Source organism: Xyrauchen texanus, chromosome 22, assembly GCF_025860055.1.
Source record: "Xyrauchen texanus isolate HMW12.3.18 chromosome 22, RBS_HiC_50CHRs, whole genome shotgun sequence".
Lineage (NCBI taxonomy): Eukaryota > Metazoa > Chordata > Actinopteri > Cypriniformes > Catostomidae > Xyrauchen > Xyrauchen texanus.
The window spans coordinates 24,424,071-24,450,322 of record NC_068297.1 but is presented as its reverse complement, the minus strand read 5'-3'; the positions used below and the strand labels follow the sequence as shown (position 1 = coordinate 24,450,322).

Below are 26,252 nucleotides of genomic sequence, written 5' to 3'. Positions count from 1 at the left end.
TTGTTTGGTGCACACCAAGGTTCAGGTGACAGTGTTCACACTTGTTCAAATGAACCGCACTAACAGAGCAATCACAACAGAGTTCGTTTTAATCTAACCAAACCTACCAAGTTTGAACACACCCTTAGACAGGAAGAGGTTATCTTCACTCTTAAAAATAAAGTTTTTTATCGGCATGTATGGTCAGAGAATATTTAGCCTGAGACGGACCACTGGTATTCAAATGAATAGGAGGAACTGGAACGCCCAACGCCTGTGGAAATCCTGATAATCAAATCAACTTTTAGATACAGATATCGCCTGTCAGTCAGCTCGAGAATGTGCATGTGTATTTGCTGAACCAGCCTAAATAAATAGCATTTTTTTGTATGATATGAGCTATAGTAGGGCTGCACGATTTGGGGAAAATGTCATATTGCGATTATTGAGGCTAATATTGCGATATGCGATATGCAATATAATAAACAAATGGTAACAAGTGTCAACTTGCTTGGTTATCAAGGAAAATGCACAAATAGATTAAAGATAATACTGAAATTTGTATTTCTCAACTCAAACATACAAACTAGCAACAAAAACCACTATAAATGCAGTGTTTTCAAATTAAAATAATATTTTTACTAAATTATTATCTTTTAATTACTGCAAACTTGTTATTTTCTCAATTATTACACCTAAATAAAATCGAACAATAAATAAGAACATATGAATTTTCATGAAAATAAGATTGTCCAAACAAACAGGGACATTTAATCAGGATGTAACATGTACTTTCTATAAACTCTTTTGAAAAGGAAACTGGATATAAAAGTGTGTTTCACTCAAACCACTAAAACTGTTGTTGCTGTTGTTGTGTGTGTTTTTTTTTTTTTTTTAAATGATCTACTGGTATTTCCAAATCCTCTTTCTAAAAAGTTCTACTTATCGCTGGTACCTCTTGTCCAGTGTGTGGATCACTTTCTGAAATCCCACTTTGCTAACGGTGCATCATGTCTCTTTATATCTCTGTAAAGAATTGTCATATGGCGTGACACTCGCAAACACATCTGTAATTGTGCTATGTTTTGTTTACTGTTTTTATGTAGTTTTAGTCAATGAAAACTGTTGACATTTTAGTCATATTTTAGTAACATTTAGTCATATTGATATTTTAGCCACTGAACACTGCAAACATTTTAGCCATAAGAGTATTATTGATAAGCATCTGTCAATCTTGTCTATCCAAATCATCTATCCAGAACTTTATATCTCTCCCGGTCTCGACTCCCGCTCAGAATGGGTCTATTCCACGACTGGTTGAAGCAACTCTGACCGCACAGAGAATGACAGTTTTGGAGTTTGTGTTTATTTACATGTCATACTCCCGTATTATATGATCTTTAATTAAGGATGAAATAAAGATATATCGCCAACCTATGATCTGTTTTATTTTTTCTGGCCACCAGTTCAGTGTCAGTCTGCCCGGCATCTATCTCCACGCTGCACACCGGAAACTCACATGACCACACGTGCCAATACCTAAACTGAGACTGACTGGTCATCTTTTTATTAGTGGTGTAGAAAATGGGCAAACAGCTCTCAGAGAGAAAGGCTGTCACGTCCACACATGCACTTATTTATTTAAAATAATAACAGCATTTTGCCGTCATATAATCGCACATGCTGACATCACGATTGCAATATGATTAATCGTGCGGCACTAAGCTATAGTAGCATCATTTATGATACCATTGTTGTCTGATTTTACAGCTGATTTGAAATATGTTCTTTGATCGTAATCTTGACCAACCATTTTGGAGATTTCGGTATTTCCCTATTCAAGTAAACAGGAGCTGTATTTGCTTGAAAGGGACTTTGGTATGGTTCCATGATTCAGAACCTTTAGCGTCCATGGAACCATTGCACAAGTGGTTCTTAAGACTATAAAAAGCTTCTTAAAAGAATAGTTCACCCTAAAATGCTTTCATAATTTGATACAGATGTGGGACTTTCGTTCATCTGATGAACTCAAATGAAGGTTTTTAGAAGAATTTCTTCTTTTGGTTCATACAATGCAAGTGAATGGGTGCCAAAATTTCGAAGCTCTAAAAATCACATAAGACAGCATGAAAGTAATCCATAAGACTCCAGAGTTTAAATCAATGTCTTCAGAAGTGCTATGATAGGTGTGAGTGAGAAACGGAACAATATTTAAGTCTACTTCTACTATAAATTCTCCTCCCTACTCAATCTCCAGATTAACTTTCACTTTAACATTCTTCTTCTTGTGTTTTTGCTGACATTCTACATGCATATCGGCCCCCTACTGGACAGGGAGAAATATTTCTAGCAAAAAATGATTAAATATTGATCTGTTTCTCACCCACACCTATCATATCACTTCTGAAGACATGGATTTAAACACTGGAGTCTTTTAGATTGCTTTTATGCTGCCTTTATGTGCTTTTTGGAGCATCACAATTTTGGCCCCCATTCACTTGCATTGTATGGACCTACAGAGATTAACTATTCTTCTTAAAATCATAATTTGTGTTCTACAGAAGAAAGAAAATCATGCATCTTGGAAGGCATGAGGGTGATGATGAGAGTATTTTTGGGTGGACTATCCCTTTAAAAATTGGTCTTTTTAAAAACCTTTATTTTATCAGTGTGACTAACCAAAGTTTGCTTTTTTTATGTTTATGGGCACTCAAAGATATCTTGTTTTCTTGCTACTAACTGCCTAAAATAAACTCTTGAATATCTTGTGAACTTTGGAAAACTCAATAACTAGTTGTGCCTCGAAAGCCCTCAATGTAGCGGCCTGGTGCTCCATAAAAAAACCGACTCCCAGAAACCGTGTCGAAGGTTTGCTTCAAATTCTATGTACTGAGCACTAATGAAGCTTGCATCCATGCATAAATAATAATGCACACAGAACGAGTATGCATTCCCGAAATTTGAACTGCTTTCCTTGATAGTCAGGGATGAGAGCTCTTGATCATCATGGGTGACACTTTTTGTCACATTTTGTGCTCCATTTAATGTTCCTGGAGAACAGAAAGTCTGTGAATGGGAAGCAATGGCTGTTTGGCAAAGTCCAATGGTGGACAGGGCTTGAAACAAGGATGGGAGTACTGGTAATAGGCAACAGCATGTGTTGTGTGTGAGTCACTTACAAGGACGGGTCATGGACAAGATCTTTGAGGTTGACTCCACTGCGGTCTTCAGCAAGGTTTCTGAAGCAGCTGTCACTCACTGCAGGAAGGAGAGAGAGGGTGAGAGACATAAGGCAATGGAAGAGAAAAGAGAAAAAGAGCACATCATTTCATGGAAATAGCCGAATGCCCCTTTGTAGGCTGAATAATGTCTCATTCCTTAAACGTCACATTCGTCCTGAGGTTTGAGAGAGTATGAGTTATGTCAAAACACATTACACAACAGTAGCACACAGCTACAAGCTTGAAGAATCATACGTTCAGGTCCTGATATGTTCCACATAACGGAGGCCATGCTGTTACGCACCGCAGAGCATTAACTTTACTGTCCCCCTCTGTTTTATGTCAATTTCCACAGGGATTTTAGACGCAGGATGATGGTGAACAGAACCAGCACCACTGATAGTAAACATCAGCTGGGCACATCCTGAAGCACCAGTGCATAGCTACCAGCAGTTACTCCTGTAAGTATTGTCCTAAAACAGTAGTTAAAGGGAAAGTTCACACAAAAATGTCTGTCATCATTTACTCATGTTCATGTTGTTCCAAACCTATATGACTTTCGTTTTTTCTGTGAAACACAAAAGTATATATAAGTCTAAATGCTAGTCTCAGAAACATTCACTTTCATTGTAAGAGTTCACCAAAAAAAATCACCCTCATGCCATACCAAGATGTGCATGACTTTCATCTGCTGAACTCAAATGAAGAGTTTTCTTAGCTCTGGAGGTCCATACATTGTAAGAGAATGGTGACCAAATCTTTGAAGCTCCAAAAAGAAAAAAAAAGCAGCTAAAAATAATCCATACACCTCCAGTGGTTTAATCCACGTCTTCTGAAGCGATTCAATATGTTTTGGGAGAGAGCAGACCAAAATAAAACTCCTTTTCACTATAAATCTTGATATCAGTATTCTCCTTGGCATTCTTGATTTTAAGCTCAACTACAATTCCTAGCACCATCTAGAGCACTGCATATTTGTCAAGTGCTAGGAAGTGTAATCGACCTTGGAATCTTGATCTTACCTAGAGACATCAATGGCAATGTTTTCAAGGAAAAAAAGTTTATTTTGGTTTCTTCTCACCCAAAACTGATTGGATTGCTTCAGAAGACGTGGCTTAAAACTCTGGAGTCAAATGGATTACTTTTATGCTGCCTTTATGTGCTTTTTGGAGCTTCACATTTTGGTAACTTACATTGAAAGCACTTACAGAGCAAAGATATTTTTTCTAAAAAATATTTATTTGTGTTCTGCAGAACAAAAAAAAAATCATACAAATCTGGGATGAAAAGATGAAAAAATGATTTATTTTTTGGGGTGAATTATCCCTTCATCATTCAGCCTAATATTTTCTTTTGTGTTTTATATAAGAGAGCAAGTCATATAAAATTGGAATGGGGGTGCGAAAATGACTTAACTCCATTTTTGTGCGAACAATCGCTTTAATATGTTTAAAGAAACATTTTAAGCAAAGTTTGTGTTGTTAATTTTATTATGTAGTAGTAACCGTTTTACAGAAGCAATAAGACACTCAATACTGTAACATTGGTCTTTAGCCATATTCTATACTGACAATACAGCAAAGCCTCATACAGAAAATGTTGCTTAATTAACTGTTTTGGAGCAAGAAAACTTGAGCAACATAATAAGCAATAATGGATGTATAAAATAAAATATAAAAACACAAATAAACGTAAAATCAGGCCTCTTTAAATAAAACAATAGTACTGCTACTAGTTTTCAAAGCAGTTTTTATAATAGAAATAGAAATAACAGCTTCATCCTTATTGTGATGTGAACATTGATTAGATGAGTGTAGTTCAAAACAGATACAAATCTTGTAAAAGGACGATGAATGAGAGACAGAAGACAATGACCTGTCCTGTGTAAATAAAAGATAAAGTGCTGCCGTTCTCTGTCACATTCTCCATCATGCAGAAGGGCTCAATGCAACACTTGCTTCATAATTGCAGCATTTTCTCACCCTACTCTCTCTTTCTTCTCTTTCTTCTCTCTCTCTCTCTCTTTCTCTCCACCCTGCTAACCCTTGATCTATAAATAGGCTGGTGTTCCCTGCAGGAGCCAGTAGAAGTGAGCTCTCCTAAGAGAGGCAGCAGAAAACTTCTAGTCACAGGCACGCAAACCAGCATCTGTGTGTGTATGAATGGTGATTGTACTGCTGACGTGTACCGTGTAAGTGCGTGAGAGGATGTGTGTGTGTGTGTGTGTGTGTGTGTGTGTGTGTGTGTGTGTGTGTGTGTGAGAGAGAGAGAGAGAGAGAGAGAGAGAGAGAGAGATTATGGTACTTTAAACACTCCCCGGCCACTTTATTAGATACACCTGTACACCAACTTATTTATGTGATTCAGGAGTCAGGAGCTTCAGTTAATGTTCACATCAACCATCAGAATGGGGAAAAAAGGTGATTTCAGTGATTTAGACCGTGGCATGATTGTTGGTGCAAGATAGGCTGGTTTGAGTATTTCAACTGAACTCCTGGGATTTTCATGCACAGGAGCCAACAGATTCAACAGCCTCTAGAGTGTATAGAGAATGGTGCGGGGGGAAAAAAACATCTAGTGAACGGCAGTTCTGTGGACGAAAACAGCTTGTTAATGACAGAGGTCGGAGGAGAATGGCGAGACTGGTCCAAGCTGACAGGAAGGTGACAGTAACCTAAATAACCACACGTTACAACAGTGCTATGAAGAAAAGAATTTCTGAACATACAACATGTCAAACAATACTCAAACCAGCCCGTCTGGCACCAACAATCATGCCACGGACGAAATCACTGAAATCACCTTTTTTCCCCATTCTGATGGTTGATGTGAACATTAAATGAAGCTCCTGACCTGTATCTGCATGATTTCAAACATTTCACTGCTGCCATATAACTGGCTAATCAGATAATTGCATGAATAAGTAGATATACAGGTGTACCTAATAAAGTGGTCGTGAGTGTATATAAACCATGGTACTGAAAGATTATTATATTAATATGCCATGGCATTTGCTTGGAACTCTGAGGTTTTTCAAAAATCACCCTAGTATAGTGATGGTAACAGATGTCATTCCCAGGGTACTTTGATATTTACCATGGTACCATATTAACATACCACAGTATTTACTCGGTATTCCAAGGTACTTTTAAAAAATATCATGGTAATTGTCAAACAAATAATTGCGATTATTATGATAAATTGACTCCTTAAGGGCTTTCACAGTTATTATACTGTAAGCTGTCATATTTCTTAAGGCAAACTTTTTTTGCATGTGTGCTTCATGCACCTTTAGAAATAATTTTTACATATTTAACTTAAAATATATCAATCAAATAATAAAATAGGAATATAGGATCATGTTTTAAATATCCAAATATTTCTAAATACTTCAAATATGTCTTTCTTATTGGTCAACTTTAGTTTTGGTCAATTTTACATTTACACTGTTGTTTTTGGAATTCAACTATTTTATTTTTTTAATAAGTTTTATATATTGTTTTTATAGTTATATTAAATTATATACAACAGTTAGTTCAGGTCCTCGAATCTGATTGGACGAGATATATTCCATGAGCACTGATGGTCTGACACCATCAGCACTCCGACACTTCACTGTTTGTGTATCGCTCCGCTTGTGTTCCTGCCATTCTAAACTAAAGTGTAAGAGCAGTGAAGATCTGTTAAGAGTTGCTGTTTGTCTTTTTTTTTTACATTACATATGTTAGCTAGCAGGTGGTGAAAAAAGATCATTTTTGTGTGTAATATGAGCCAGTTAGGTGACGTGAAGTCAATCCACATATACATACAACAGCTCTTAATGATCGCTTGTATTACTACTAATAACGCTAGGAAATAGCTTTAAACGGCTTTAAACGAAAAACCTCAGCATTACAACTCATCACAGCCTAGTGACACAACAGACTGATTAATTACACAATGGGTGCCGTTTAAAATGGTGGAGGACATTGTGGTTTCTATTGTGATCGACTCTTGTGCACCGGCTACTGCGAAATAGAGACTATTTCGAACACTATTTTCCACTGAGAAAGCTGATCTTCAGAAAGCTGACAGCATCTCTGCTTGTGTGTGGCAATAATTGATCGCACATGCTCGCTCTCTCTGTCTCTCTGTCTCTCTCTCTCGCTCTCACACAAACACACGTCCTTGTTTATGCAATAACTTTTTATTTTTTTAAATTGACTTGTTCATTGAACTGTTGTATAATGCAATATCACACTCGCAATCGTGCTATATGGCCCTAAATCAGCACTGGTTTATTTACCTACTGCACTCGGCCTGCGGCCTAGTACCTGTGGCCGAATAACAGCAGTGCTGATGTAGGGCCATATCGCACTCTTGCTCATCTGATATTACTTAAAAATTACATTTATTATTATGCAAGAGTAAAAATATTCTGTCATAATTCACTTTCAAACGTTATTTTAATGCTCTATGATTAAACCCATGAGCCCTTATTTCTCATGAAGCAAAACCTTTGAGATTTATTTTCATCACTTTATCACTCCACAGAAATAGATTAAGCATGCATCTCCTCTGTGTCACTGCTCATAATTAACACTGCATGTATGAAGGAACATTTGCCATTGCACGGTTAAAGAGAAATAGGAGCGCTTGTTTATATTTATGCAAGAGCTTGGCATGAGTCTCTGCTGACAATGTGCTCATCAGAGCAATTCACGCGCTCTTCCGGACAGTAGGTGCTCTGGTTGACATTCGCACTGCAGTTCAGTGACATTTTGACTCAGAGTCATAGATATCTATACTTATTGCACGGCTCTCTGGAATACTCGATTCTGATTGGTCAATGGTGCCATCCAGTGGTCGGATATTGATCTATAACTACCGAATATCAGGGGATTTAGACGTATCAGACCACTCATCCGGGTCTTGCGAGCCATCTCTCCTGCTTCTTGGCTCATTGTGTGACTGTAAAAGTAAGCTAATAAAATATTTTAAACTTAAAAAATGTTTTATCTGCATTTATTTATTTATTTGGCATGTAGTCTTATAATAGGCTGAATATTGAGGAGTCAGACAGTCATTTTCACAAAATAAACCAACAGATCTCTGAAGCAAACCGGAGGTTGATTTCAGTTGTTCAGCCATTTCTTGCTTCTCAAATTGCATAATTTGAATGCAAATCAATATTTGATGTCCATATATTTATTTATTTGGTTAGTAGCCATGTAATAAGCAGGATAATGTATAGTCAGTCGGTTGCTATTGCAAAATAAACCCTTCAGGGTGATACAAGTCCCCTCCACTTCGTAAGGTATCTCCCCTTACATAGATACCTTCTTAGCAGCTGTTCCTATGGACCGCGATAAATCGGTGCATCCGCCATATTGGAAAGGTCAAGAGCTGTCCATCAACACATGAACGATTGGAATCTTTTCCAACCAACTTTCAGATTATCTGATTGGCCAATATTTTATATTATATAAAAATTCCTTACTTCACTTTTAAAACAGGTTTTTTTTTTCATAGCAAACTGCAAATAAAGTCCTCTACAAATGAATATATCATGGTAAATACACTGACAATTAGCACCCAGTCATTCAATTCAGTACATGAGAAACTGCTTCTACACATAAGCAGTTTATGCAGCAGTCTGATGCTTATTCTCCATTTGCTTGCATTCAAACAGCTCTCCTTTTTGACCGTTCCAAGATGGCATCGCGGTTGACATATCCGAACCAGCCAAATGAGGCATCCATGTATGTATATCTATGCTCAGATTGAACTGAAGGACACACAAATGCGCCATCCATGGCATTTATACAGTATATTAACTATTAAATGTGTTTGGAATTAGAACGCCCAATAATCATGGTTACGGTATCTCAAATAATTTCAAATGATTATTTAATCATTGCGGCAGGCCTAATAAATATAAAAGGGTTATTCAAGACCATCAATTCCCACAGGGCATCCTTCAAGCTGAGAGCACAATCAAACACACACACACACTCCCTCTCCTTTTTTCTTTCTACCTCATGTCTGTGACTCACTGCTCTGCAGACGGAAAAGTCTGTCTGTATGGACACTTTTGTGAGGTGAGAGTTTCCCTCTCAGCGTGAGACGTGTGTGTGTGTGTGTGTGTGTGTGTGTGTGTGTGTGTGTGTGTGTGTGTGTGTGTGTGTGTGTGTGCCTACGGCTGCGAGTAGGATTTAGACTTGCATGAGCTGAGCTGGTGTAAAACTCAGTCTCGTTAACCCCTGCCTACATCCAGAGATGACCTGTGGACCTCATTCTGTTCCCAAAACACCACAGGTCCAACCAAGGAGCAGATAAGCCTAGCTCAGAGTAGAGCAAACATCTGAGCTGCGATAAAAGTCTGCTAATAAAAACTTCTAGCATAGGCATAGGAATTGTAAGGAATTTAACATTTGGTGGCATATTTTATAAATTATTTTAACTGATTATTGAAATTTTTTATAAAACCACTTCTTACAACAACACTTAGAACGTGTTATCTACATAACGTATTGTAATCACATCACAGATGATTAATTCATAAGTGTTCATCCCAATGTTCAGTGGATGAACACCCTTGGCAGTGCCCAAATTTGTGTTCACGATATATTGATATATACAACAGTTATTTCCGGTCCACAAATCTGATTGGAGAGGAGACGTTCCAGATTATCTGTGAATTGATGTTTCAGAACATCAGCACTCGGATGCTTCACTGTTTTTATCACTCCGATTGTACATATGTATAAAAAGCTTGGTGTGTCTCTTTACATTTACAGTATCTCACAAAAGTGAGGACACCCCTCACATTTTTGTAAATATTTGATTATATCTTTTCATGTGACAACACTGAAGAAATGACATTTTACAGCTTGTATAACAGTGTAAATTTGCTGTCCCCTCAAAATAACTCAACACACAGCCATTAATGTCTCAACTGCTGGCAACAAAAGTGAGTACACCCCTAAGTGAAAATGTCCAAATTGGGCCCAAAGTGTCAATATTTTGTGTGGCCACAATTATTTTCCAGCACTGCTTTAACCCTCTTGGGCATGGAGTTTACCAGAGCTTCACAGGTTGCCACTGGAGTCCTCTTCCACTCCTCCATGATGACATCACAGAGCTGGTGGATGTTCATGGTTCCCTCAATGAACTGTAGCTCCCCAGTGCCGGCAGCACTCATGCAGCCCCAGACCATGAAACTCCCACCACCATGCTTGACTGTAGGCAAGACACACTTGTCTTTGTACTCCTCACCTGGTTTCCGCCACACACGCTTGACACCATCTGAACCAAATAAATGTATCTTGGTCTCATCAGACCACAGGACATGGTTCCAGTAATCCATGTCCTTAGTCTGCTTGTCTTCAGCAAACTGTTTCCGGGCTTTCTTGTGCATCATCTTTAAAAGAGGCTTCCTTCTGGGACGACAGCCATGTAGACCAATTTGATGCAGTGTGCGGTGTATGGTCTGAGCACTGACAGGCTGACCCCCCCCCCACCCCTTCAACCTCTGCAGCAATGCTGGCAGCACTCCTACGTCTATTTCCCAAAGACAACCTCTGGATATGACGCTGAGCACGCGCACTCAACTTCTGTGGTTGACCATGGCGAGGCCTAATAATTTCTAATAATCAGGTTCTGAGTGGAACCTGTCCTGTTAAACCGCTGTATGGTCTTTGCCACCGTACTGCAGCTCAGTGTCAGGGTCTTGGCAATCTTCTTATAGCCTAGGCCATCTAAACTTCCATCTGAACTTCCAGTGACCAGTATGAGGGAGTGTGAGAGTGATGACACCAAATTTAACACACCTGCTCCCCATTCACACCTGAGACCTTGTAACACTAACGAGTCACATGACACCGGGGAGGGAAAATGGCTAATTGGGCCCAATTTGGACATTTTCACTGAGGGGTGTACTCACTTTTGTTGCCAGCGGTTTAGACATTAATGGCTGTGTGTTGAGTTACTTTGAGGGGACAGCAAATTTACACTGTTATACAAGCTGTACACTCACTAATTTTCATTACAGCAAAGTGTAATTTATTCAGTGTTGTCACATGAAAAGATATAATCAAATATTTATAAAAATGTGAGTGTTGTACTCACTTTTGTGAGATACTGTATTTTTGTGACATCACAGATTTTAGCCAACAGGTGGCAGCAAAAGACCATTTACGTGTTAAATGATTCAGCTGAGGTGACGTGCTTCGCCAGTCAGTCAGTATTTTAATTCATCGGCACTCCGTGATTTCCCGGATTACTACTACACTACTAAAGCTAGGAAATAGTTTTAAACAGCTTTAATCAAACAACTTCAGCATTACGGCTCATCACAGCTGAGAGACACAACAGACTGATTAATTACACAAACTCATGGCGCTTACCTCTTACCAGACTTTCCACATTGGAGAGGACATACTGTTCAAAATGGCGGAGGAGATTGCGGTCTCGTGCACTGGCTACCACAAAATAGGGAGGAATACCCCTGTTCGGACGGCTTTTTTCCACTGAGAAAATAGGATGCATTTGACCAAAAGAACATTATCTTCAGAAAGATGACTAACACACTACTGTTGGAGTGGCAACAGAGACAGGTGATTGCACACTCCATCTCTCTCTCTCTCTCTCTCTCTCTCTCTCTCTCAATTTAGAAGTACTTTATTGGCATGATTGTGTTTACATACAACATTGCCAAATCATTAATACACAAAACAAATAATGACAAGACAAACAATAATGATAAGATAGAATTAAAATAAGGTGCCAGGTAATGAATGAATCAAATAAAATAAAAACTATAATAACAATATACACTATACAATATAAAATAAAATAAGCATTTAACATGACATTATGAACAAAAGAAAATAAAAGTACTGTGAATTAAGGCAGTAATTGGTTTCTGAGGAGGTGCAGCTCAAAAATTAATTTAGCTGCAACTGATGCATGATGGTCCTCCCCCAGTAACACCAGCATCTGATCAGTTTCTGCCAAACTGAAAAACTGTGGCATGAGGTTTGAGAGTTTATGGAGGTATCTCTCTCTCATCTCTGTAAATCGCACCACCGTCTGTCATTGGCCTTTATCCCTCTCGGAGGCTTAATTAGCCTGATAAGGGACCGGGTGTGTATGATCACGACCCGGCCCCGCCCTCCGCTCTGCCACACCATGTTTGTCCGTGTCGGCCTTTTTTATGTTCAGACTGTGATCACAGAGTCTGTATTTGGTGAGTATCCGTCTCTGTTTTGGATCTCTTAAAGTGTCCAGATATTCTGCCAGATTATCTGTTCTGTTTAGGGCCCGATAACATTCCAATTTGCTTTGGTTTTTACTTTCATTTTCCCAATGGTCCAAATATACATTTTTGCAGATTTGGTTTATTCTGATTTGGTTTTGTTCAGCAGTGCTGGTCTGAAACTGGTGTTTGTTAGTTGTTAGTGGGTTTGTGAGTTTCAGAGCCAGCTGACAAAGGGGACTGGATTTAGGCTTCAGCTCTTGGGTATTAAGGGCTTCATGTTGCAGTGTGTTAGGAGAACTTGAATTTAGGTGTGTCCAAAATTTGAGGGATCATTTTTCAGTATGTATAATAAGGGGATATCTGCCTATTTCGGCCCGGCATGCATTAGTAGCTGTTCTTCTCTGAACTCTTAGAATGTTTCTACAGAATTCTGCATGCAGGGATTCTATGGGGTGTTTGTCCCATCTCGAGTAATCTACCATACAGAGTGGACCCCAAACCTCACATCCGTACAGAGCAATAGGCATTATAATACTATCAAAGATCTTACACCAGATTGTTACAGGAATGTCAACTTGGGTAAATTTGCCCTTAATAGCATAGAATGCTCTTCTAGCTTTCTCTTTTAGTGCATTCACTGCCAGACCAAAACCCCCTGAAGCACTAATCTTTAGACCGAGGTAGTCGTAGTGTCGGGTGTGTTCTATTGCAGTGTTCCCCAGAGTGAATGTGTATCTGGTGTCCTGTAATCTGGCATTTTTTCTGGAAAATCATAATTTTAGTTTTTTTCAGATTGACTGTCAGGGCCCAGTTCTGACAGTAGTTCTCCAGCAGGTCCAGGTGCTGCCGTAGCCCTTGTGCAGTAGCTGACAGCAGCACCAGATCATTTGCATAGAGAAGAAATTTAACTTCAGAATGAGTAAGACCAGGTGTAAATGTTGAACAGAGTTGGACTCAAACTGCAGCCCTGTCTCACTCCTCGCCCTTGAGTGAAAAATTCTGTTCTTTTATTGCCAATTTTAACTGCGCACCTGTTGTCTGAATACATAGATTTGATAGTGTCATACATTTTACCCCCAATGCCGGATTGTAGAATTTTATAATATAGACCATCATGCCAAATGGAATCGAATGCTTTTTTTAAATCAACAAAGCAAGCATACATTTAGCCAAAACCACCTTCTTTGATACTACTTCTAAAGTGACGTTTTTGAGAGGCTTGGACAAATTATTTGGTTTGAACCAGCAACGGCAGATTCTGATCTGTAGTGTAAGAAAGTGCACAAATGCCTTTTTTGTGACAGTACTCAATTTTTCCTAATTTTTAAATGCTGATGTAGGGCCATATCGCACTCGTTTGTGTGATATTGCTTAATCGCGACATTGGGAGCGAGATGAATTGCACTCTCTGTAACCGTTCTGATTCATTAGGGTTTTTGATTAGAGATCAACTAATTTTCCGATATTTTTTCTGATATTCCGATATGTTTTGAATCCACAGATAACTGGTGCAATCTAGCAGGAGTTTCTGAAATTGCACGCAAGACGGCCATTGCAGAAGTGCGTGTGAGAGGAAACAATGCTGAGGGTCGATCTCTTTTTTAATTAACTAAAATAACTGGTTCATAAGTAATTTGTTGGGGAATATAACAAAACTGGGCACGCTTTTTTGCGCTGTAGATTCAATAGCATTGTAGCAGTGCCAGTAGGAACAGGAACCGATCCAATACTGATGCTTTTAGACAGATCAGGTATCAGTCCGACGAGCCCGATCAAAATCCGATATTGTGTGTTAGTCAAGTTCGTTACTGTCAAGCTCCAAAACTGACCTATAAAAACCCATAGGCACCATTAAAATAGTCCATATGATTTGTGCATTTTTTTCAAAGCCAATACATGCGACAGCTTTATGAATCGAAAGAAGCTGTGATTAATAAGAAAATATACCCGGGTAGTATGCATGCACAGACTGTTAGAGAATGCCGCTGCTCAATTGACACGCAAACATAACGTGCAGGCTGGTGATGCGCTTGCGGCTATTTTATTTTTGTGAGTGCTACTTACGAGCAACCTCTCAGATGTAAATGCTCAATAGTTCGGTTCACTTATAATATGCATTTAGAATGGCATAGGAGGAGCATTTTACTAGAATTTGAATAAGAATAGAATTAAACTACTGTGAAGTAGCCCACAAATAGAAACTTACAGGACTACCTGGAGTGTTAGGTCAAAATAAAAGAGGGTTTTAAAGTTAAAGGTGCACAACTGAAATATATTACTGTTGTATTTTAAAATTCTAAAAGTCAATAATTTATTATTATCATTATTATTTGTTTACAATATTATAATATATTATTATAATAATATTTAATTTGAATGGGTTCCAAAAAAAATCTGTGTGAACTAAAAGTGGACTGATATCTTACAAAAAAAGCGATCTGAATCATTTAAAGTTTAGATACAAGTTGAAAATATTTTTCAAAAGAAAACTGGCTTCATTTTTACTGAAGACTTCAATTGATAATTTTGCTGCAAGATTATCTAATAGACTAGTTAACAATAAAGTTTTTCTTACTAGGTTGCACATTTATATTTAAATTATGTGTATTTAGAAGTTTGCGTTTCTTTACATATTAAAGAGTTCTCCCAATTAGTTTCAAAAAATGAAGTAAAGATATAAAAAAAAAATCAATACTGCATTGTATCGGATCAGTCAATATTGAGATTTCAGATATCGGGATCAGATCAGAGCAGACATAGTGGTATCGGTGCATCCCTAACATGAAGTACGGTGTTCCATACTTAATGCACATTTGAGAACCATTAACAGAACAAAAAGTCATAAAAAAAAAAAAAAAAAACTTTTGGTTGCAGTAGTGTTATCACAATACCGAAATGTCAGTATTCTGACTCTTATATATACACCAGTGAAATTTCATGGTTCTCTGAATTTTTTTTTAAATATGCTTATAGAGTAATGTGCTATTGAACACACTCTTTTAGCCTATTTAACATCTAGCTTTTATTTCAAATTGTGCTTTTATTTTGAAGTGTGTTTTTGACAGAAGCTTCATTTCTCCGGATAAACATTCGCTACATGGCCAGTGTGATTGATAAAGATTTCATTGTATAAATTTATTGTGGTCTGCATGTGCTGCATGCTTCAAAGTGGATTAGTGCTCTGCTTTCATCTGCTCATCTCAAACAACGCAAATGACTCTCAATGTCTGTGAAATTTCAGAGAATGAGCGGTCTGTTTCACACATTCATTTAAAGCAGGTAGCTCGTGCAGACTAAGATCGCAGCCTTTCAAAGTGTAATTATCACACTAGGACATATCACAATGCTAATTTGATTAATTGTGCATTTCAGTGTAAGAGGAGCAACAGAGCACAAGCTCAAATGAGCATATGAGCATTTAAAAGCAGCCATGCGTCAGTCTGACAGCATGCAAGGACCGAATTAAAATGGTACTATGTGCTACTGGTACTTCAGGAACACTGGTATCATCACACCTTTTTTATTTTATTATCGACTTAATACCAAAGTACTGGTACTTTTGACATCACTAGGTTGCAGTATTTGTATTTTTTTTATGAAACCATTTGTCTCATCATGACTAATCTCAAAGTGAAATCGGAAACAGTTGTTTGGCTATTCTTTAGCTAAAAACAGTGTTTTCAATCTGTGCATACCAAAATTTAAAACACTTCCTCGGGTGGCAAAAGCAGTGAGTGTTGTTGGGCGAATGGGCACGTGTGTGCTCCATTTTCTGTGTAAAATGTCCACGAATGGGCGCCAAGAGCAAGTTGTGAAGCGAGTTGTATTTAGCTGTACAGGCAGTAATACAGTGACCAGGAAAATATAAGGTTAGAGGCAAAAATGCAACCTTTGAATCATGCACATGATTCACTGATTTTACTTGCTGGTTTCCATACGGTATCCTAACACGGGCCTCCCACGTTGCTGACGCAATGCGCTTTCGGACGCGCCACAGGGAAAGATAAACACGTTGGAGTAGATCCAAACATGTCTGATGAGATGGCACTTGTCGGTAAGTTGCCGTAATGTGGCCAATCCTAGAGTACCAGAAGTATCAAAAACAACATGCCGACCTCAGTGTGTTCATGTTGTAAGTCTTGCACATGGTCGAGCATTTCAGCCTTTCAAAGTATAGCCTACTTCTTTAACAGCAAGCACATATGGACACATTGGCCACATGCACATTTTGATTGCTTTGTGGACACTTTTAAGTACAGTCAAAGCTAGGCCCATGCGCAGACGTCGTGCACAAACACGGACTGTCTGCATGTCTAGAAAAACAGGCTTTAGCATTTAGCGTATTCCATGCGTACTAATGAATAAAAATTGTGTCTTACACACTGTGATCTTTATGGTACAAGGACAAGTCTGCCTCTGATTGGACGATCATTTAATCCAGTAGGTTCATTTCCATCCTGCTTTATGCCTAAAGTTTTTTAAGGTTTATTTTGGCAGTAAGCTGCAACTATAGCAAATATCCTCATTTAAGAATGACACTGTTTGTAGTCTAGCATAGCTAAAACTAGAGCTTTACATTTTCTTCAGGCACTTGTGCATACGCCGCTACAATGATGCTAAGGTGTTATGGTTGGTTGCCAAGGAGTTTGCTATATTATGGCTAATGTGTTCCGAGTCTGTGATTTTTAGCATGTGGCAATGCATTTGCAAGGTTATTATGACTGGTTTTTAGGCAGTTGCTTACTGTCACAAAACAAAAGATGAAACCCTAAGTATTACCTAGTTATGGATTTGATTTGTCCTTCAACGTAAATTTTGGGATTTCCTTTTTTTATTTTTTATTTTATGGTCCACCAAACAAAACATGTTCATCATAAAATAGGTGTGCGCTGTAATTGTTTTATGTGAATTGCATTTTCTATGTATGTTTTAATAATTTATTAGATCTGGACCACAAAATTAGTATAACATCACCATCCCTTTAAGGAGAGAACATGGAAGGCCACAATGGAGCTCCAATTTGTGAGCTGCATTTCAAAGCACCTTTATACAAAATGTATCGTATAGTCTCCACAAAAGCTCAATTTCTAGATAAGCGCTTCACAAAGGGAAATGTGGCGAAGGAGAGAGAGAAAAAAAAACATTTATTTAGGGGGAAGGGTGCTGATGGGAAGGTGAGAGAATTGCAGACATGTTCATAGAGAGGCTTTGTGGGTATTTAATTAGTCAGAGAAAATACTGTCTTTATATCACCTCTGAACACACGCATATGCATATCCATACACTGTATAATTTCATACAGTGTCAACAGAGAGTATCAGGCGTTGCTTTTATAGGAAAAGCAGAGAGAATAAAATTCTGTCATCATTTACCCACCCTCATGTTGTTTTACACCTGTATGACTTGCTGATGTTGACATGTCACAATTTTTGATTTGGACTCCGTAGACATGAGTTGATCAATGATTTGCTTTGAAAGTGAGTATCAACTTCTGTCAATTTCATTCTGCTCATCATACAAAGTGGTCCTATGGCTTCAGAAGACTTGAAATATGACCCACAGGTAGCATGGACAACATCTGTGACATTTTAGCATGCTTTAAAGTGAGTCACTATCAACTACTATTGTATGGAGTTTGTGACAGATTTTCACAGAAGAAAGTAAGTCACATGGTTTAAAACAAATGAGGGTGAGGAAGTAAATGACAGAACTTACATTTCTGGTTGAACTCTTCCTTTAAAATATATAGCAGTGATTGGAAAGTACATACTTTTGAGAATGGATTGCTTGCGTTTGCATGTAAACGTCAGCATACACCTAAATAACACAGCATATCTCCAGGCAGACTCCTATTTTGAACATATACTGTTATTTAAGGCAACTAATCTTACATACAATTTAGGATGGATAATATGTGAACACAGGACTAAAAATGGCTCAAGGAAGGAAAATAAACTAAATATTTAGCAGAATTTAACCGAAAACCAGAACAAACTGATTTTCAATTGTTCTGGAGTGAAAACGTTATTTTTAAATGCTTGTAACCAGTTATAACCGGACTATTTTGTTCTGATAATTTATTTAATGAAAATAAAGGCCAAAGGGTTTATCACAGTATATTTTTGGAACTACAACACTTCATGTTGCCTGAGAAAATGAAACATGTGCTTTTATCCTGAAGGAAACATCACCCATATCTATGTCATTGTGGATGTCACATTCTGTGTATAAAGGTCTTTTTAAAAACTATGCATAATTACTACATATACATGCACGGCTAATCCACATACAATGAAAAGAAAAAAAGTACATTTCTAAGTTGTTTCAAAGTCTTCACTGAATTATTGTTAGATATGATGTATTAATACAGATTTGATGCTGTCAGGTTTAGACCGAGAAGCAGATTTGCAATTAAAGTTATACTTAACTGTTAATTAACTGTATGCTTGCTGTGTTTTTCCAGACAGGTTGCTTATTTCTCTCTTGAGATCTGGCAACGATTGGTATTTCACCCACCCCTTAGTGCAGAGTACTGTCATTTAAAAAACAGAACTAACTGGTAACCTTTTGGAAAGGAGGCTGCAGAACTTCTAAACCAGAACAGAAAAATACAGTTTTTACTCAGAACGAACCGAAATGAACAATATTTCGGTTTTAGTCCCTGATGGGAACTATGACCCATTTCTTGGTTTAGAAATGAGAAGATTCTTTAGCCGTTCAGACATGAACATTGTATTTACAATCTATCAAGGTAGTTCTACATCACCCATACTCATATAAGCATAAGCATTTTTAGCTGGACAATCACCAACTGAAAGAGAAAGTGTGTTGCATTTCATCTGCTGCTCATGGATACATGAAAGCAAAAGTTCAATGCTTCTGTAAACGATAAAAATCCTTTATAATCTTAAAAGCATTAACAAATATTTATTTATGCCAAATTACAGAAATGAAGCCCAAAATTTTCATTCTGTAATTATGCTATCCCAAACTATTATGAAATGTTTTCTTCTGTTAAAAAGTATTTGCAGGGTTTATAAGTGAATAGTGACTCCGGTCTGTCAAGCTTGAGAGAGAAATAAATAAAAATAAAATAAAGAGTATTACAAAGTGAAATTGTTGCTTCAGAAATGAGTATTTGCATTAGTGAAAATTAGTACTTCTACTATGGTATTATGGTATCTTTTGTGGGTCCTTTTCCCACCACCAGCTGCCAGCACAGTGTCCTAACACAACTACCCTCAGTCTGGCCACAATCGCTCAACAAGTGCTTTCAGTCAATCAGTTTTGTCAAAAAGCCCATCAAACATCTGAAACACAAAATTATTTGACCTCACTTTCCGAACTGACAGAATAAAACAACATTATGTAAAGTATAGCTTAGTTAAAACATGCTAATAACTCTGAGTGAAAAATGACAAAAAAAACATAAGTTGAAAGTTGCCCTCGACTTCTCTTGCTCTCCAAAGCAGATTAATAAAACATCATACACAGCAGCTTCACGGCTAACTTACTTAGTCAGCAAAATGTAGCCAATCTCTCAATATTGAACACACATACGAAACAACGCCAAGACCACACAATAACAAAGCAGGCACTCACACACACACACAAAAAATCATATCGTTATGAAAAAAGTACTTAAAACATCTGTCTTTGTCATGGAAACTTGACAAGTTACTTGACTGTTAAAATAACAGTGGTGGTCAAAGACACAGTATTCACTATCTAGCCCTGACAAGACCACACTCACATCTTAATAAATCATGTCAATTATGTCATTACGATTAATACAGGGTTCCCGCATTTTTAAAACAAATGAATTTCCATGACATGTTCAGTTGTTTGATATTTCTAAGGATTTTAAAAAGCATTTTATAGAGATCGCACTCATGAGCAGCAATTTCTAGTTGATTAAATCATTTATAGTTGCACATAACTAAAAATGTAAATGTCCATAACATTGAAAGAGTTTATTCCATTTCCACGTTGCCTCATGTTTGAAAAAAGTACAAAGACAGAGAGGAATTAGAGCCTTATTTTTCCATGGAACACATTATCAGAGCACACCCCACTTTGTGGAAAAACTGATATCTGTTTTTGTGTGTTGTTCATTGCATTTTAAGTTATTTAAGTTCTGCACGTAAAAGTTAGGCATGTGAAAATACCAATTTTTATAATCGGCTTCTCAGTCAGTTCTTGAATGACGAGTCAGCGTTTCTGACGGGTATATGGGTTTTGTTCCGTTTTTTTTTGCTTCTGTAAGATGGGGTTGTCAGGCATTTTAAATATTTTATTACCACACTAATAAATATTGAGGAGAGCTTAGTTCTGGAACCCGCTACATACACAACTCTCAGCACTCGTCTCTTTTCATCCCTCCATCCAGCCAATCATCATCTTGACTTCTTTCTCATTCATTCCATAATTTTCTTTTCTTACCGCTCCTCAATATACTCAAAAGAGTATTCATATTTTCAGGCTACATGAGAGAAAAGGCTACAAACAGTCAGACAGGTAGAGACAGAAAGATAGCCAGAGATGGAGAGAGACAGATGATCCATCAGGAAGAACAATGGAGAAAAATGAAAGATGGAGGGATCTGAATAAGTGAATGGGGAAGTTCTGGATGGAACGGTTGAACGATTGAATGGGGAATAGTGAGTGATCTGATAGCGAATGGGAAGAAATGGGGAGTGGAGAGAAGACAGAGAAGATCAGATAAATGATGAACAGGATGAGCCATACATCCTGAGAACAAGCGAGAGAGAGAGAGAGAGAATACATTCAAAGATTTCAAATTACAGAGGAATGATGCAAACCTTTACAACCAAAACACACAAACACACACAGAGCTATTCCCCTTGTGAACACAGGCAATTATCTTAAAGCCCATTGCTGATGACCCCTGTGCTTTCAGTAGCACTTTTGCCTCACGTCTGCACATCCTAGCACACATATCTGATATCATGCATGACATCACTTACTAAGAAAAGTGTCACTGTAAAACATGAAAACCATATCTAAGGTACTCCTCTTATAAACAGTCAGTCCTGCTCAAACTCACCTTCTCTTTTAAAACTTTTCTGAATTTTTTATTATATTAAAATATATTCTCTTGTCCAGTTTAATATGCAGAGTCAAGTTTAAATAAGCCTATTGGTTAGGTTCAGGCAAAAGTTTTAGGTTAGGGAGGTATGTTTTAAAAACGTCCATCTAAAATTCACCTTAAAACCTTGTCTTAATACGACAACATTTTATACGCTTTTGGCACCCCCAGCTGGAGATTTCACTAGAAACCTGCAGCCAAACGTGTTATACAGCACATACATTTTGAATTGCATGTTCATTTAAATTTCCTGAGATCAGGCTGGTTTAATCATAGAGAATGTTTTCAGAGTGGTGGCCAAGCAGATAACACAACTTCCAACAACATGAAGAGAAACATTGAATGTCTCAATTTCATATTATTCATTAATGTTGCCCTTATTGTTTCTTAGCATCCTCAGACTAATTTAAAGGAGCAATATGTAACATTGACATCAAGCGTTTAAAATGGGTACTGCGGTCCAAATTCAAAATATTGGAGAGAGTTGTCTCCCCCGCCCCCTCCTCCCCAGACTTGAAGCTCACAAGGGTTACCAGGTTAAGGACACGCAACAGGAATGAGCAAACTGACAATGGCAAGCGACGAGCCTTACACTGTAAGTTGATCAGCTAATGTATTCGTTTGCATTATTTGTATTGTTTGCAATACAAATAATGAAACCAACTCAGATAGATTTTTTTTATAACTCTGTCAATGTTAGCTAGATGTATTGCTGGCTTCCATGGCTGCACTGCACTGTTTTTGCCAGCTAACTTGTTTCAAATCATTGTAGAAATACTATTGGGAAATGGGCAGTGGGCGGGATCACACAGGTCAAAACGCAAACAGAAATTCCGTCCCGGAACGGACATTTCAAAAGTAGAATATACTGGCTGTAGCATTATTTTCGGAGAAGCCAGTATTTCAACTTAGCATGTTTCCTAAATCACTGATAATATATAAAAATAATTGTATGCTTTAGTACCGTAAATACATTACATATTGCACCTTTCACTCTAAATTCACTAAAAACTTCCTATTGTATTCAACAAGTCCTTTTTATTACTTTTCAGTAATAAATGTATCAAAGCAATTGCTGGGATTTGTTTTCTGCTCTAGGCTCAAATGCTTGTTTGTTTTTTTTATGTTTAGTGGGCATCTCCCTTTTATAACGCTATTTGCATAATTTTTCACATGGAGGTCAAAGCGGAGCATGGTGCTTGCATTGAAACCTTGACGTGAATCATGTGAAAGGGCCATGAGACCAAGAACATCCTGTAGGTGCAGGCTGATTTGCTAAAATAGTGTTGGGATACTGTGACAGTAGCACCATCCTTCATTTGCACACAGTGGGGTTCTATTCAGTTGGGAGAAACTAAAGTGATACTGCGGATGGAGCTCCAGCATGTAAAGCTTTAATCCCACAGTCCAGCACTGCAACCAGATCTGAAGCTAAATCTACTGCAGAACGACTGCCTGTGTCTAAAACACCACACTGACTTATACGGAGACCCTAAAAAGTAGTTGGACTCTTAAAGGTATAGTTCACCCAAAAATGAAAATCTCCTCCTCAGGCATTCCCCAATGTGTATGACTTTCTTTCTTCTGCTGAACACAAATTAAGGTTTTCAGAAGAATATCTCAGGTCCTTAAAACGCAAATGAATGGTGACTAGAACTTTGAAGCTCCAAAAAGCAGCATAAGTAATTCATAAGACTCCAGTGGTTAAATCCATGTCTTCAGAAGCGATATGATAGGTGTGGGTGAAAAACAGCTCAATATGTAAGTCCTTTACAATAAATCCACTTTTACACTGACGGAGGGTAAATTCCAGGGCTCATGACAAAAAAAAAATTGACATGGTCTCCTAAACTGAAACATTAAGGAGTCAAATGGCTGTTTTTTGCCAAATCACAGAATTGCTTGATTTAGAATGCATATATATATATATATATATATATATATATATATATATATATATATAAAATAAAAAATATTCAGATAATTAAAATGCATTACATTCTTGTGGCAGAAGAGTTCATCATTGATAAGACAATACAAAAAGCGGCTTTAGAATACAATGTATTGTTTACTACCATATTATTGATCATAAGTCAATCATTGGCAAACAGTTCACAGCAATCCATTACACAAGTGAATTTGTCAATCAGTTTATGAGGAGATTTATTATGAGGGCTTGTTTAAGGATCCGTCAATATACAACTGCGTCAGATATATATTACAATAATGCAAAACATTATATTCATTACATAGTGCAATGGTTTTCAATGCTTTGGAGTTGTTGAAGGTACAAAGAGTATTTAAATAATATTTTAAGTTTTTACAAAAAAGTGCAAATAGGGGCTTTATAGACATACATTTACAAGAAATTTGGCAAGAAAAATAAACAGATTAATCAGAAAATGTGAACTTTAAGTTATCAGAACCGTGAAAACCAAATAAAACATCTTTATAATGCAAAGAAAAACTAGTTAAAATTGAGGTACGTACAAACAAAAAAAAATTCTACAAAATACTACAGCGTGGACACATTCCCAAAAAAGGTGAGGGGCAGATTCATCTACAGCATTACAGAAGGAGCAAAGTGGATCTATTTCAGGGAGCATGTTTCTTAAATAAAGATTGACTGAGTAAAAACGGTGTAACAGTTTAAAGGACACCTCCTTAACCTTGTTGGTAATTCAATATTTGTGAGGTAAAGACCGTACGACCTGCGTCAGACATGCTTGTGTCGCATCTCGGTTGTGTTGCGTCATAAAAATAAAATGTTTAGGTCACTGTGTCAAGTTAAATATAATTTAATACTCAATCTTTAAACACATCTTGAGATCCCTTAGATCGCATTTGCGCTCCTTCAAGTGTTTTGAATGCAAGAACGTAACGCACATTTATGTTGTGTGTCCGCTGAAGAGTTGTTAATGTTTTCTTCACTGCATAGACGGAAATCGCGGGGGGTCGGGGGGGTCAGGACCCCCCATCTGAGGGTTGTCCCCCCCCTAAAATATCATTAAAATATGTGTATTGTAAATAATATAATGATATATTCTTAAAATAATTGTTTAAGAAATAAAATAATACAAAATGCAAATGGGGCAACAACAAAAAACCCCTTCAAAAATTGCTCTTGAGAATTGTTATGTTTATTGTCCCCCCCCCAACATTTTGATGAAATTTTCGCCCCTGCTTCACTGTATAAACTGCACGTTGCTCACACAGCTGACATTTCACTTACTGCCCTCTGGAGCAAAACAGGTGGTACTACAAGCTTGAATTACTCAGGAAGGAACCTTCCTCATTACAGTCCAGGGGCATTGCGATTAATTGCGTTAATTATTTTAACGTGTTCTTTTTTATCAAATTAATCACACTGAATTAACACGTTAAATCGACAGCCCAATATACATATATACACACATAAGCTCGTCACCACAACAGACCGAGTGAAAAGTAGCACACGACTCACTGGTGCCCTACAGATGTATTCAATAACTCACAAGATGCTATCTGATGAAGCCGCATATGAAAGCACACAACCCGACTGTCACCAATGTTTTAAATTATAGTCACAATAAATGATTTTTGGTCGCATTTGCGACCATTTTAGTCACAGTCTGGAGCCCTGTATTCACAAGAGTTCTTCTTTTTTTTTTATGCCGATTCACATTCTTTGTGAATATTGCCACCTACTGGGCTGTTGTGCACATATCATTTATAAATTTTCTTACTTAGCTTCATCCCCTTAATTTTTTTTATCCTCCCTGTCCAGTGGGTGGCGATATGCACAAAAAATGTGACTCATCAAAAAAACAACAAAAAAAAAAAACAGAAGAAGAAGAACTTGGTCCTCTTGTAAACGTGCATAGGGCTGGTGTACATTTATTGTAAAAAAAAAAAAAAGACTTACATATTGATCTGTTTCTCACCCACACCGATCATATCGCTTCTAAATATATGGATCTAAACAATGGAGTTGTCTGGATTACATTTATGCTGGCTTTATGCGCTTTTTGGAGGTTGAAAGTTTTGGCCACCATTGCATAAATCAGCAGAGCTGAGAAATTCTCCTAAAAATCACTGTTTTGTGTTCTGCAGATGAAAAAAAGTCATACAGGTCTCGGATGGCATGAGGGTGAGTAGATGATGAGAGATTTTTTCATTTATGAGTGAACTATCCCATTAAGTCAAACTTAAAATTCTATTTATGTCAAGCACTTTTCAACAATACATGGTGTTTTTTCCAGGTATTCCAGTACTTAAATATCTAAAAGTTAAATTCAAGCATTTTAAGCGCCTAAAGGACCTTGAGCAAACCCTGTACATAGCATAGAATAAAACAACAGAAAGATGTTTGACGGGTTATTTAATTTATGATCACATGGTCAGAAAACAATGTTGCAAATTTTTACATTTCCAATTTTAACTTGATATGGTTCATCATTCATTTTGGTTCATGACATTTGGAAATTTGATATATTGTCCCATCTCTTGTTGGAAGTTAAAGTATGGATACGCACAGTTGAATATCTAGGCATCGTGTGCAATAAGTGCCTGGATTAACTTCGCCTTTTAACAGAATTAAAGAGAAACAAAAGCCTGATATGAAACATGCAATTAGCAAGAGTCTTATGAAAGCCTTATTGCACTTTAATAAGCAGATTTAGTTCCACGTACGGTAGTTTTAATACAAAGTGTCAGATAATAT

At 37.4% G+C, this 26,252-nt stretch overlaps 1 protein-coding gene across 11 annotated transcripts in view; it reads right to left on the bottom strand.

Annotated features, from left to right (window-relative positions):
• The window catches only part of LOC127662550 (gephyrin-like), a 127,080-nt gene that overhangs the window by 89,224 nt on the left and 11,604 nt on the right, over positions 1–26,252 (bottom strand). For all 11 annotated transcript variants that reach the window (XM_052153776.1, XM_052153779.1, XM_052153778.1 and 8 more), the window contains exon 2: positions 3,159–3,237. In XM_052153776.1, the coding sequence (XP_052009736.1) occupies positions 3,159–3,237 (79 nt within the window). The remainder of the gene's footprint in view (positions 1–3,158; positions 3,238–26,252) is intronic.